The sequence below is a fragment of the Rattus norvegicus genome, chromosome 2 (genome assembly GCF_021556685.1).
Source record: "Rattus norvegicus strain SHRSP/BbbUtx chromosome 2, alternate assembly SHRSP_T2T, whole genome shotgun sequence".
NCBI lineage: Eukaryota > Metazoa > Chordata > Mammalia > Rodentia > Muridae > Rattus > Rattus norvegicus.
In genome coordinates, this window is record NC_141535.1 from 138,307,190 (window position 1) to 138,321,955 (window position 14,766).

Consider the following 14,766-nt stretch of genomic DNA (forward strand, 5'->3'; position numbering starts at 1 on the left):
CATACTCAATCCCAAAGTGCCATTGCCCCTACTAGGAGTTCCCCAAAGAGGAAAATCTCAATTGTTTGCCTCTTTGGAAGGCTTTGAAATAAATCAGGATTGCTGACAGTACTCCTGAGGTCCCTATTGCCACAAGATAGGAGAGCAAGCGGCCAGGCCTCGCTCTGTTGTCGGTTCTCCAACCGGAGAGCAGTCTGACAATTAGAACAACTCAGGCAGGAAAGCGCAAAGCTAGTTTGTGTCTCCAAGCCCTCACCCCCGAAGCGACAAGATGAATGAGTTCTTTTCCTTTCCGTAATAGAAAGCGGATAAATATTAACCAACTGACGTTAAGAAGTTTAACTAGCAAGACTCGAAACAGGTAGAATGTTTATGGTAGGCATGGCTCAGGCCAGGGGATGGAGAAAAAACAGTCAAAAAGGCAAGAAAGAAGACAGTGCATACCCCAGCTCTAACTCACACAATGGCACCTTGACTGCGGTCCATTGCCCAGAAAAGCAGGAAACATCAAGCCCAAGGGGAAGGCTAATTGCTTACCCCAGACCCACTAGATTTCATCTCCACTGGGTGCCCCTGACTTTAGGGGTAACTTTCGCTTTCTGGCCAGATCTGTTTCTATGCATGAATCAATGCTGCTGATTCCTAGGATAAGTTCAGGAGGAGGAGTGAGGGGAAGGAGGGGGAGGAGCGGGAGGAGGGGGAGGAGAGGGAGGAGGGGAAGGAGGAGGAGGAGGGGGAGGAGGAGGAGAAGGGGAGGAGGAAGAGGAGGAGGAAGAGGAGGAGGAGGAAGAGAAGCATTTGAATTGCTTGTTAACTACAAGCAATTCAGCCTGGCAAATAGAGCTCTCAACCTGTCCAAGTCCCAGACTTTTGACCCCCTCCAAGATGGCCATCTGCTTCTGCTGCAGCAGCATGGGGAAGAGGTGCCCATGCAAGTTCCCACAGAAAGAGAGAATCTTGGATCAAATACTTGGTGCTAACAAAGTCTTAGTTCTGAATAAAAGTCTGTTGAGCTATTTAACGGTTCTGGTTTTGGAGCGGGGGAAAATGGGGGTGGTGTGGGAGCTGACAGAACCCGATTTCAGCCCATCTTGATGGAATGTGGGAGTTACAAAGACTGCTCTTGTTCCCCCAGATTTTCTGGTGCAGGCCAGGGTGGGCTGGATCTAACTGGGTTCCTGTTCTGGCTTTTCCTCAGTGCCAGAACACCCCAGAAGGCTCTGAATGGAGGTTCTGAAATGTTAGAAAATAAGTTGGCACCCCTTTCCTTCCCAGCTGCCAGGCTAGAGAAGAGGTGGGGGTGCTGTTGCTGAAGGCACAGGAAGGTGAGTGTGACGTCAGCCCCGTGTTGTGACTCGGCTGGTAAAGTGACCCCACAGATCAAGCACCAGGCAGGCCAAGGGCAAGAAGATGGGCAAGGAGGGCAGAGGGGTGCAGCAGAGTCCAGCCAGGTAGCTGCTGCTGAGTCTCAGCCTGGCTGCCACCAGCTGTCAGGGATCCTAGGCGCCCCCGTCTGGTAAATGGGGCGAGGGTTGGCTGTTAAATCCTCATAGCAGTAACTTGCCATTTGAGCCTCGGTGGCATTGGTACCTGGCTGGCTAATTGCTCAGAATACATGCTCAGCAGAAAGTGACTCCTTAAAAAAAAAAAAAAAAAAGTCGACTGAGTAACTATCAGTAACTATGCACACCGCAGTGAGCTGTGGAGTCTGCTCATTCCTCTGCTAACCACCAAAGTTCTGTGAAAGTTTCTCAGGCTACTGGGTACGAATCAAAGTCAAGGATTTTGCACTAAGCTTAGGCTCAGGATTAGAGACAGTTTTTAAAATAAGCAAGAAATCTACCACACAAGAAAAGGGTTTCCCTACTTGTTAAAACAAAAAAGAAAAACCAAACCCCTGGAAGGAAAATGGCATGTCCAGCTATAACTATCCACTTTTATCTAAAAATCCTGGAGGCCGGAGAGCGACATGACCCATAGCACCTTCTTTTTACAGGAGGAAGTACCGCATCTATAAGGCGGAAGACTAGCCCATCTCCAGTATGTAAGATCCTAGGATCTTTTACAGATGAAGGTCACAGGCTAATGTAAAATCCAGTCAGAGCCAGCAGATTCCAAGTCCCCTGATCACAGACGGAAAGAAGGAGAAAGAACCAATATGGCTGGAACCTCAGCTTGCTGTGAGGATGTGGCCTGATTTACCAGTGGGTCACAGCGGCTACACGGCCAGTAGTCCAGAGTGACTGGCTTCATGGCAAGCGCACCATCTAACAGCTGAGGACTGAGGCAAAGAGAGACGAGACTCAGCGACGAGACGCAGCGGGGCTGGACAACTGTCCTCACTGCTCATTCTTTGTAAGAAGGACACGTCATCACCACGCTCCCTTGTTGAAAACATTAATGGCAAAAGTGCAAACAACATATTTCCAAGTGGATCACACTTCAGAGAAATGAAAATAAGTCAAACTCAAACATGGAGAAATAGACGAAAACACATAAAGCAAACATTGAATAGACTGAAGACAGAAATTCATAAATGCCACAGAAGCTTATATAGCTCACAGATCAAACATCAGAAAGGTGACAGATGATTACCAGCGGTATGAAAGAAATTATCATCCTAACATGTAGAGAGCTTTACACAGTAACTACAGGAGAGACTTCATTTCTTCATTTGAAAGAGGACAATTTACTACAATTATTGTATATCAGAACAAGTAAGCATAAAAATGTCAAAGGATTGAAATACAGGATACATTTTTGATGCAAAGAAATAAAAAAATGACAGAAATATTTATGTTTGTAAATATGCATCCAATTGATCCAGGGAACACAAAAGGTCACTATGGAAATTAGAAAATGCTGGAAGTGAGTTCAACTGACGGTTGGGAGCCCAGCCCCAAAGGTACACATCTGCACCAGACTTCCTGCATCACGGATGCACCTGCACCAGAGTTCCCGCATCACGGATGCACCTGCACCACAGCTCCCGCATCACGGATGCACCTGCACCACAGCTCCCGCATCACGGATGCATCTGCACCAGAGCTCCTGCATCACAGATGCATCTGCACCACAGCTCCCGCATCACAGATGCACCTGCATCAGAGCTCCCGCATCACGGACACATCTGCACCACAGCTCCCGAATCACGGATGCACCTGCACCACAGCTCCTGCATCACGGATGCATTTGCTCCCCCATCACAGCTCCCACATCTATGGCTCAGATGATGGGGTGGAAAGATTGTAAAAGCCAGAATACCAGGAAGCCTCTCCTATAAATGGCAGCATGAGCCAGACCAGAACAACGGCAATCTGAATGAACATGCTAGTGTGAAGGTAGGAGTCCCCACCCTAGACAAAGAACTACAGGAAACTGGTGAGTTTAGGGAGAACTAGAATTAGCCTCTCCCCAGGAAGAGCCCTCTTACTGATCATTCAATGCTCAGACACAAACAAACAAACAAACAACAGACTCAATGGGCTGTATTTTTATGTGTTTGTGCACACACACGTAATAATAGGAAGCAAAGAGAAGCTGCCGGCTTGAGAGTGTGGAGAATGTGGGAGAGGTTCAGGGGAGGGTGGCTCGGAGGGGACGTAGAGAGAAAATGGAGGGGGCAGGTAAAATAATTCTACTTTCATTCAAAATATATTTGAAAAAATTAAAAAGTGAATGGAACAAAAAGGATAATGAACATATAACATATATAAGAAAACGTAGATGAAGTAAAGATTAACATGTTAAATTGTTTCTTATATGTATAAAATATCCCTTTAGGACCATTTCAACAAGGTAGGAAAAAAGGCCAAGTAAAATGCAAAGTAGAAAGAAGAATGAAGACGGAGCAAAAGTGAATAAAATAACTGAAAAGGACAACAGAGAAAATAAACATTTAAGTTTTTTCTTTGAAATGACAAACCAAAAGAGAGGCTACAGACTGTCATCAGGAGGTAAAGGGATGTGGGTGAGCAGAGGTCACAGCCCTGAGTTTGGATGAGAGGAGCCACACCTTGAAATGGAATTTAGCAAAAAGGACACACACACACACACGCGCGCACGCGCGCGCACGCACACACACACACACACACACACACACACACACACACACACACACTCAAGGTTTAGAGGGCCGGAGAGGTGGCTCAGAGGTGTAGAGCACTGACTGCTCTTCCAGAGGTCCTGAGTTCAATTCCCAGCACCCACACGGTGGCTCATAACCATTTGTAATGAGATCTGAGCCCTCTTCTGGTGTGTCTGAAGACAGCTACAGTGTACTTAAATACATAAAATAAATAAATACATCTTAAAAAGAAAAAGAAAACCAGCCTTAGTCCGTGGTGATCTGATAGGATGCATGGGATTATTTCTATCTTTCTGTATCTGTTGAGGCTTGTTTTGTGACAGAATATATGGTCTGTTTTGGAGAAGGTACCATGAGGTGGTGAGAAGACGGTATATCCTTTTTAGATGGAGTGTTCTATAAATATCTGTTAAACCTATTTGGTCCATAACTTCTGTTAGTTTCTCTATGTCTCTGTTTAATTTCTGTTTCCATGATCTGTTCATTGATGAGAGTGGGTGTTGAAATCTCCTATTATTATTGTGTGAGGTGCAATGTGTGCTTTGAGCTTTAGGAAGGATTCTTTTATGAATGTAGGTGCCCTTGTACTTGGAACATAGATATTTAGGATTGAGAGTTCATGTTGGTGGATTTTTCCTTTGATGAGTATGAAGTATTCTTCCTTATCTTTTTTGAAGACTTTTGGCTGAAAGTTGATTTTATTTGATATTAGAATGGCTACTCCAGCTTGCTTCTTTAGACCATTTTATTGGAAAGTAGTTTTCCAGTCTTTTACTCTGAGATAGTGTTTGTCTTTGTCTCTGAGGTGTGTTTCCTGTGGGCAGCAAAATGCTGGGTCCTCTTTACATATCCAGTCTGTTAATCTGTATCTTTTTATTGAGGAATTGAGTCCACTGATGTTGAGAGATATTAAGAAATAGTGATTGTTGCTTCTGGTCTTCAATAACAACAATAAAGAAAGAATGCCCAATATACATGGAAGTTGAACAATGCTCTATTCAATGATAATTTGGTCAAGGAAGAAATAAAGAAAGAAATTAAAGATATTTTAGAATTTAATGAAAATGAAGGTAAAATATACCCAAACTTATGGGACACAATGAAAGCAGTGCTAAGAAGAAAACTCATAGCGCTGAGTGCCTGCAGAAAGAAATAGGAGACAGCATATATCAGCAGCTTGACAGCACACCTAAAAGCTCTAGAACAAAAAGAAGCAAATACATCCAGGAGGAGTAGAAGGCAGGAAATAATCAAACTCAGAGCTGAAATCAACCAAGTAGAAACAAAAAGATCTATACAAAGAATCAACAAAACCAAAAGCTGATTCTTTGAGAAAATCACCAAGATAGATAAACCCTTAGCCAGACTAACCAGAGGGCACAAAGAGTATATCCAAATTAACAAAATCAGAAATGAAAAGAGAGATGTAACAACAGAATCTGAGGAAATTCAAAAAAATCATCAGATCCTACAACAAAAGCCTACATTCAAAAAAACATGAAAATCTGCAGGAAATGGACAATTTTCTAGAAAATACCAGGTACCAAAGTTAAATCAGGAACAGATAAACCATCTAAATAACCCCATAACTCCTAAAGAAATAGAAGCAGTCATTAAAAGTCTCCCAACCAAAAGAGCCCAGGACCAGGTGGGTTTAGTGCAGAATTCTATCAGACCTTCATAGAAGACCTCATACCAATACTGTCTAAACTATTCCATAAAATAGAAACAGATAGAACACTACCAAATTCCTTGTATGAAGCCACAAATACTCTTATACCTAAACCACACAAAGACCCAACAAAGAAAGAGAAGTTCAAACCATTTTCCCTTATGAATATCGATGCAAAAATACTCAATAAAATTCTTGCAAATCAACTCCAAGAACACATCAAAATGATCATCCATCATGATCAAGTAGGCTTCATCCCAGGGATGCAGGGATGGTTCAATATACAGAAAACCATCAAAGTAATCCACTATATAAACAAACTCAAAGATAAAAACCACATGATCATTTCGTTAGATGCTGAGAAAGCATTTGACAAAATCCAACAACTGTTCATGTTAAAAGTTCTAGAAAGATCAGGAATTCAAGGCCCACACCTAAATATAGTAAGAGCCATATACAGCAAACCAGTAGCCAACATCAAATTAAATGGATAGAAACTTGAAGCAATCCCACTAAAATCAGGGACTAGACAAGGCTGCCCACTCTCTCCCTACTTATTCAATATGGTTCTAGAAGTCCTAGCCAGAGCAATCAGACAACAAAAGGAGGTCAAAGGGATACAAATTGGAAAGGAAGAAGTCAAAATATCACTATTTGCAGCTGATATGATAGTATATTTAAGTGACCCCAAAAGTTCCACCAAAGAACTACTAAGCCTGATAAACACCTTCAGCAAAGTGGCTGGGTATAAAATTAACTCAAACAAATCAGTGGCCTTCTTTTACTCAAAGGATGAACAGGCTGAGAAAGAAATTAGGGAAACGACTCCCTTCATAATAGTCCCAAATAATATAAAATACCTCAATGTGACTTTAATCAAGCAAGTGAAAGATCTATTTGATAAGAACTTCAAGTCTCTGAAGAAAGAAATTGAAAAAGAATGCAGAAGACGGAAAGATCTCCCATGCTCATGGATTGGCAGGATTAATATAGCAAAAATGGCCATTTTTACCAAAAGCAATCTACAGAGTCAATGAAATCCCCATCAAAATTTTAATTCAATTTTTTATAGAGTTAGAAAGAACAATTTGCAAATCCATTTGGAATAACAAAAAACCAAGGATAGCTAAAACTGTCCTCAATAATAAAAGAACTTCTGGGGGAATTACTATCCCTGACCTCAAGCAGTATTACAGAGCAATAGTGATAAAAACTGTATGGCAATGGCACAGAGACAAGCAGATAGACCAGTGGAATAGAATTGAAGACACAGAAATGAAAACACACACACCTATGGTCATTTGATTTTTGACAAAGGAGTCAAAACCATCCAATGGAAAAAAAAAAGATAGCATTTTCAACAAATGGTGCTGGTTCAACTGGAGGTCAGCATGTATGAGAATGCAGATCGATCTATGCTTATCACCCTGTACAAAGCTTAAGTCCAAGTGGATCAAGGACCCCCACATCAAACCAGATACACTCAAACTAGCAGAAGAAAAAGTGGGGAAGAGTCTTAAATACATGGGCACTGGGGAAAATTTCCTGAACAGAATACCAATGGCTTATGCTCTAAGATCAAGAATCGACAAATGGGATCTAATAAAACTGCAAAGCTTCAGTAAGGCAAAGCACACTGTCATTAGGACAAAACAGCAACCAACAGATTGGGAAAAGATCTTTACCAATCCTACATCTGATAAAGGGCTAATATCCAAATACACAAAGAACTCAAGAAGTTAAGATTCCAGAGAGCCAAATAGCCATATTGAAAAATGGGATACAGAGCTAAACAAAGAATTCACAGCTGAGGAATATTGAATAGCCGAGAAGCACCTAAAGAAATGTTCAACATCTTTAGTCATCAGGGCAATGCAAATCAAAACAACCCTGAGATTCCACCTCACACCAGTCAGAATGGCTAAGATAAAAAAACTCAGGTGACAGCAAATGCTGGCGAGGATGTGGAGAAAGAGGAACACTCCTCTATTGTTGGTGGGATTGCAGACTGGTACAACCACTCTGGAAATCAGTCTGGAGGTTCCTCAGAAAATTGGACATCGCATTACCTGAGGACCCAGCTATACCTCTCTTGGGCATATACCCAAAGGGTGCCCCAACATATAACAAAGACACATGCTCCACTATGTTCATAGCAGTCTTATTTATAATAGCCAGAAGCTGGAAAGAGCCTAGATGCCCTTCAACAGAGGAATGAATACAGAAAATGTGGAACATCTACACAATGGAATACTACTCAGCTATCAAAAACAATGACTTTATGAAATTTGTAGGCAAATGGATGGAACTGGAAAATATCATCCTGAGTGAGGTAACCCAATCACAAAAAACAAACAAACAAACAAACAAAAAAAAACAAAAAAAAACCACATGGTATGTATTCATTGATAAGTGGATATTAGGCCAAATACTCAAATTACCCACGATGCAATGCACGGACCACATGAAACTCAAGAAGGATGACCAAAATGCAGATGCTTCACTCCTTCTTTAAAAGAGGAACAAAAATATTCATAGGAGGGGATAGGGAGGCAAAGTTTAGAGCAGAGACTGAAGGAACACCCATTCAGAGCCTGCCCCACATGTGGCCCATACATATACAGTCACCAAACTAGATAAGATGGATGAAGCTAAGAAGTGCAGGTCGACAGGAGCCGGATGTAGATCTCTCCTGAGAGACACAGCCAGAATACGGCAAATACAGAGGCAAATGCCAGCAGCAAACCACTGAACTGAGAATGGGACCCCTGTTGAAGGAATCAGAGAAAGGACTGAAAGAGCTTGAAGGTGCTTGAGACCCCATATGAACAACAATGCCAACCAACCAGAGCTTCCAGGGACTAAGCCACTACCCAAAGACTATACATGGACTGATCCTGGACTCTGACCTCATAGGTAGCATTGAATATCCTAGTAAGAGCACCAGTGGAAGGGGAAGCCCTTGGTCCTGCCAAGGTTGGACCTCCAGTGTAGGGGACTGTTGTGTGGGGAGTAATGGAGGGAGGATGGGGAGGGGAACACCCATATAGAAGGGGAGGGGGAGGGGTTAGGGGAACTGATGGACAGGAAATCAGGAAAGGGAATAACATTTGAAATGTTAGTAAGAAATACCCAATTTAACAAAAATGGGGGAAAAAAGAAAAAGAAAGAGAGCTTTAATAGTCTAAATAAGAAGTAAAGGGCAAAGGGTATAAATGTATATGCAGAAAACTCAAAGCAGAGGAAGCATGGTCAGTTAGAAAGATGCCTGCATGAGTGTTATCAACACGCACAGATTCCTTCTCCTTGCAGAGCAGCAAACACTGACAGCGTACACCCCTGAGATCAGACTAAACACTGTACACAGCAGAGAGAGGAAACCACACTGTTCTGTTTAACCGGTAAGGGAGAAAATAGTTTGGAAGACAGTAAAACTACCTTAATTAGGAAATATTAGTATGCTTTAATTTTGATTACCAGAAAAAAGTAAGTTACAATACCTAAGAACATGATATATACTAGTATGTAATTACTTTCCTGGTGTCAAAGCTATACCCTTTATATAAAATATAAAACTTTTGAAAATTTTAGGCAGGCTCAGAATTTGCTGGTTTTAATTATAAAAATCCCCAACTTTTTGCCAGAAAATTATATATCCCTTGAAGCAAGCAAATGTTTCATGTGAATGCTTTTGTCCATATCTGGAATTTCTTCCAGTTTAGCTCATGTTTATAAGCATAGTATTATGATGAGTTTTTATGTATTTTCAGCACAAAATGTTTTCATTTTTCAATATTCATCAGAATTAATGTTAGCTGGATTTGATAGATTGGCATGTCATTATTAACGCAATTGTTATATCCTCAGCTAATATGTTTTATATCGTCAGCTAACATGTCCATTTTATATTTGGACCCATATGACAGCATCTATTTTCTAAAGTAATTCGAGCAAAACAGTCTTTTCATAATCATGACTGATAATCAGCCTTAAATATAATTATGACCCCAAAATGACCATATATGTAGGTCTGGCTGTAATACTAAACAACATATCTAACTTAAAAAAAATAGCTTGGGGGGGTGACTTAGTTGTTTTCGAGTTTGTGAAACAGGCGTGAGGAATCGAATTTGGCTCCCCCATCATCCATGTAAAAGCCAGGCTGAGTGGCACGTGCCTGCCAATCTTAGCACTGGAAGAGTCCAGAGGATCCCTGGCCTTGCTGGCCAGCCAGCCAAGCTGTACTAGTGTGCTCCAAGGCATGAGAGACTCCATGAGAAAATAAAGTGGAGGGCAAGAGAGGAAGACCTACCCCCGGGCATGCACCGCTGGCTTTGGACCGCTCCCACACACGAGAAAGGTAACCTACTTCCAGAACTCAGTATCACTGACTGTACATTCTACACAAGAGTTCAACCTACATCATATAGAGAAGATAAAACTCTAGATAGATAAATATTCTCAACCTGGACAATTAATACCACTCCTATGGGCAGTTTTCAGGGAGAAAAAATGTCTTACCTTCTGCTTTCAAAATAGGTTGCCAGGTGGTGGTGTTTCTACGTTTCAAAAATCACGTACGATGTCAATATTTGAATTTAAGATGAGCAAACTGGCATGTTTCAGGTTCACCTTCTGCAACTTTTTTTTATTAAAATGTACCAAAAAATTAAGTTTACCAAACAATAACTTTAAAGAGTAAAATGCAGTGGTTTGATAGAATATTCAATACCATAGAGCCATCACCACTAATCAGAATATTTTTATCTTCCCCAAAAGGTATCTATCGCCAGTCAGCTCCCATGGTCTTGTCCCTTAGCCCCTTGCAAGCTGCTAATGTATGAGCATCTCCACGTGGGCCCCTCCGGCACACTTCAAACTCGCAAGTCAAGGTAGATACAGCATTTTGTGCTGGCTCCTTTCAATCAAGACCTCATCCATACCATAGCATGTGTTAAAAGTAGTACACTCAATTTTTTAATGGGCGAATAGCAGTGTTCAGTAAACTTTTGGATTCTATCCACTTAGGGCAATTACAAATGCTGCCAGGATATTTCTATAAAAGCTGTGTGCACATGTGGTTTTCTAGATTTCTTGGCATATTGAGTGGCTAAGTCATGTGGCAATCCTACTTTTTTGTTTTAAAGATTTATTTATTTAATGTACCTGAGTACATTGTAGCTGTCTTCAGATACACAAGAAGAGGGCACTAGATCCCATTACAGATGGTTGTGAGCCACCATGTGGTTGCTGGGAATTGAACTCAGGACCTCTAGAAGAGCAGATGGTGCTCTTAACTGCTGAGCCATCTCTCCAGCCCCTATTTAATTTTTTAAAAAGGCATCTAGTTGTTCTCCACTCTCACAACCATGAATGACATTTCAGCTTCTTCACTTCCCTCTAGACATTGTTAATGTTACCCTCGAATGTGAGAAGTGGCATCTTACTGTGGCTTTAAGACTTGCATTTTCCTAAAGACTAATAGCGTGTTAGCCATTTCCTGTTAGTGATTTCTCCTCCTTTCTCTACTCCCCCTCCCCCGGTATCTCCTTGGTTTAGGGAAATGCTTAGGCGGACTGCACAGGTAATGACTTGGTCCTACTGGAGTTGTGTACTATACACTGAAGACACACAGCCAGCACCACAGGCCTTTGTCAAATGCATGGTCTGCAATGGGTTTTCTCCATTGCCTTCATTCCCTTTCTTCCTCCCTCCCCTCCTAACACAACATTTCTCCTGGAACCTGCTATGTAGACAAGGCTAGCCTTAAACTCAGAGATGCCTTCTGCCTCAGCCTCCTGAGTGCAGGCATTAAAGGTGTGCACTGCCATGCTTGGCTTGCTTTTCATTTTATTTAAATTTTGTTTATTCGTTGGGAATTTCATAGAATGTGTTTTGATCACATCCCCTCTCCCAACTCCTTGTACATCTACCTAGTCGCCTATCCAACTTCAGGTTCTCCATCCCACTCAAACCCTTGCTTGTGCTATGCTGGCTAATTGTGGGTATGGATCTGCCCTTGAGTGTAGAAAAAGTACAAGAGGTCACAATGTTCAAGAAACCTGACTCTGTCTTCTTCTCACAGACCAATAGTTCATCAGCTTAAGGCTGAGTGCTAACCTCTTCTTCTACACTGGGTTTTCTCTGGCTTAACTTTCACAAGCCTGGCCCTTAACACACTTTTAAAAAAAACATTTGAAAAAATCCATTCCCCTCCTATTGAATGTCATTTGAAAAGAAACTCTTAAAAGATTTCTAACAAGTTGTTTCTTTATAGTTTTCCCTCCACTGAGTTCACTTTTCAATATGGTTCGAGATGCGGTGGATTTTCAGTTGTTCTAGCCACTTGGGCAATGCTCTACGGAAGAGTCCAGGCAGCCTCATTTGCCTTTTAAACATTAACTGTGTCTAGATATATAGGTCTACATCTGAACTCTAAATTCCATTTCAACCACAGTCCGAGTGTGTAGTAGTTAACACTTGTAACTCCCTGCCTTATGACAGCGGGAAAGTTAAACTACCCCTCAGTAAAGCTCACAGCTCCCATTTTGAATCTGACGCTCCTCCCGGGCTTCTGACATTCTGCATCTGTCAGTGCTGACAGCAGCAGCAGCCAAGCCAGCCCAGTGTGTCACACTGGTGCTCCACACTCACGCGACGTTCTGCAGTTCACGGTCAGGTCAATGGAATGCATTTCCACGGGCACTGCCGTCTTAGTCTGGGCTTATTGGAACGTAACCCTAGAGTGAGCTGAACAGGCCTGATCTGATGGCCATATATTAGACTGAGACTGCTGTGCTGTGTTTTAACACTGAGATGCTCTGGCTATTCACAGTCTATTTCTGAAAGAAAAAAATAGGCGGATGGAATTTCCACAGGGACTCCACTCTCTGGCTACCGGGGAGTGCAGCCACCTTGAATCTCTAGTTCTGGCCACATGACATGTATTCATTCTCATGAATCAAGCCATCTTTAATTAGGTTATATTTATGCAAATCAGTACAGTCCAACATAGGGCGTGGCACTCAGTAGGCCTAAGCGTTGTTCTGACGGTGGCCTTTGTAATTCGCTGTTACACGCCTCTCAGCTTATACCGTACCACATCCCACTGTACATGTTTCCCTCTGGTGTTCTTCCTTTTTATTGGTATATTTTCCAAAATGCATTTGTGAGAAGTAGAAAAATAGTACAAAGACTGTTGATCCAGAAATAGTTTAATATATATTAAGAAAACCAGATAAGAAGAAAAAAATATTTTCTCTCTTAGCAAACAAAGTGCTAAGTGCATCAGTCTTCTTTTCACAGTAGAAATAAATTATGTACAATGTAAGTTCCTGCCTTGTATTATGCTGTTTTGATAAATATGCCATATACATTCATTGAACCGACTGACCTGACAGATTGATACCTCATGGATTACGTGGTTGCTTTTGTTCTGCACAGCCCCGCTAGCCTGAGCACAGAACAGAGTTTGGGGTTGGACAGACAGAGTGTACATTGTATGGCGAATACCCATCCTGGAAGAGGAGGCTTCCCGTGTGCAGGCTGAGGCTGTCTGCACAGGAAGCCTGAGGGCTCTTTCCCTCTCTCCTCTGACCTTTCAGCCGAGTGTATTAAACACATACAAACGTGCAGCAGGCATGAAAGTAAACAGAAAGGAACAACTGCTTGAATTCTGCTTTCCTCATCAACCCCCTCAACACCTATTTGGGGGACAGAGACATGGGCTAGGTTCAAGAAGCTATTCATTACGTGAAAGCAGAGGAATCTCCCATCAGGGGACACTCATTACCAACAGCAGCTGTGCTTTAGATGTTACACAGGACTAACTTAGAAGTCATTGGACTTATCCTGAAATCTTCCATCTGACTTTTTGCCTCTATTTATAATCCCAAATCCAGGGGCCACTTAAGCTGCTGTGTAGAGGCAGCTAATGGACAAGAGAGCATTGCTACCTACAGAGGACAGAGCAGTACAGATTCAAGTCAGTATTGATTTACCCCCATGTTAGCTGAGAATGGGAGAAATTGACCTACAACCCCATACAAGGAAAACTATTAACTCTCAATCTTCAAGGTAAAGACTCATAGATTAAAAGCCCAAACCACCCTTGGTGCTGTTGCCAGGCAGCAATACTCTGCAAACGCCATCAACATCAAGAGAGCAGCGTCTTCACCTGCTCGGGTGACCTGTGAAGGATGCTCTCCGGGTCTTTGTACGCGTTGACTGGATTCATCACGGCTGCATGCACCTCCCCGTAGGCTCTGCAGACGAGCTCCGTAGACTGCTTTATAATCTGCTCCCTAGGGATGAGCAAGCAGAACCAGAACATGACACGAGCCCAGTGACCATAAGACACAGGTCTGAATGGTGTCCTGCTTCAGCGCCATGCTGGCCAGTTCCTAATGGGCAGCACTTATTGCTTATTAAGTCTCTGTCCCTCCTAAGCCAGGGCTGTATTTACCCACTGCTTGGCCATCAGGACCAGAACAGTGCCTCACATATAGATGTGCTGGACTTATAGTGGGCTCCATCTGATGAAACAAGCTAAAAGAGCACGAGAGAAGAAAAATCATTTCATCTCTGTCTCTCCCACCAGCTTCCCTTGTGGGGCCTTGTAAGTGTAACCAGAGCCCAGGTTGTTCCCCAACACATCTCACAGCTAGAGTACGTTATAAATGACCCAACTGTAAATCACAAAGCAGAGAGAATAACCACACCGCTAATTTACCATGAGAAAAGTGCGTGAACTGAGAATCCATCACTTTCACACTTTTACCAACTTTTTAAGTCCTTCAAAATGCTGACCACTAAGAAATCATTTACCCGTTACAAATGTCCAAATTTCAAAACTCTGAGTACAAGGAAGTATTAAAACACGTCCGTGTAAATTGGCTGTATTAGAAACACTTATTTAAAGCACTGAGCTACCAAATGAATTGCTTGCTCCTGGAACCAGGGAGCTTGTTATTCAGTACTTAAGATTCTCGTTGCCTAACAACCCCCA

The 14,766-nt window shown here is 42.2% G+C and overlaps 1 protein-coding gene across 1 annotated transcript in view; it reads right to left on the minus strand.

Moving 5' to 3' along the window:
- Positions 1–13,738: 13,738 nt before the first annotated feature.
- Cog6 (component of oligomeric golgi complex 6) overlaps positions 13,739–14,766 on the minus strand; it is a 36,782-nt gene continuing 35,754 nt past the window's right edge. Inside the window, 1 exon segment of the mRNA NM_001004262.1 lies at positions 13,739–14,062. Within this exon segment, the coding sequence (NP_001004262.1) occupies positions 13,915–14,062 (148 nt within the window). The 3' untranslated portion in view covers positions 13,739–13,914.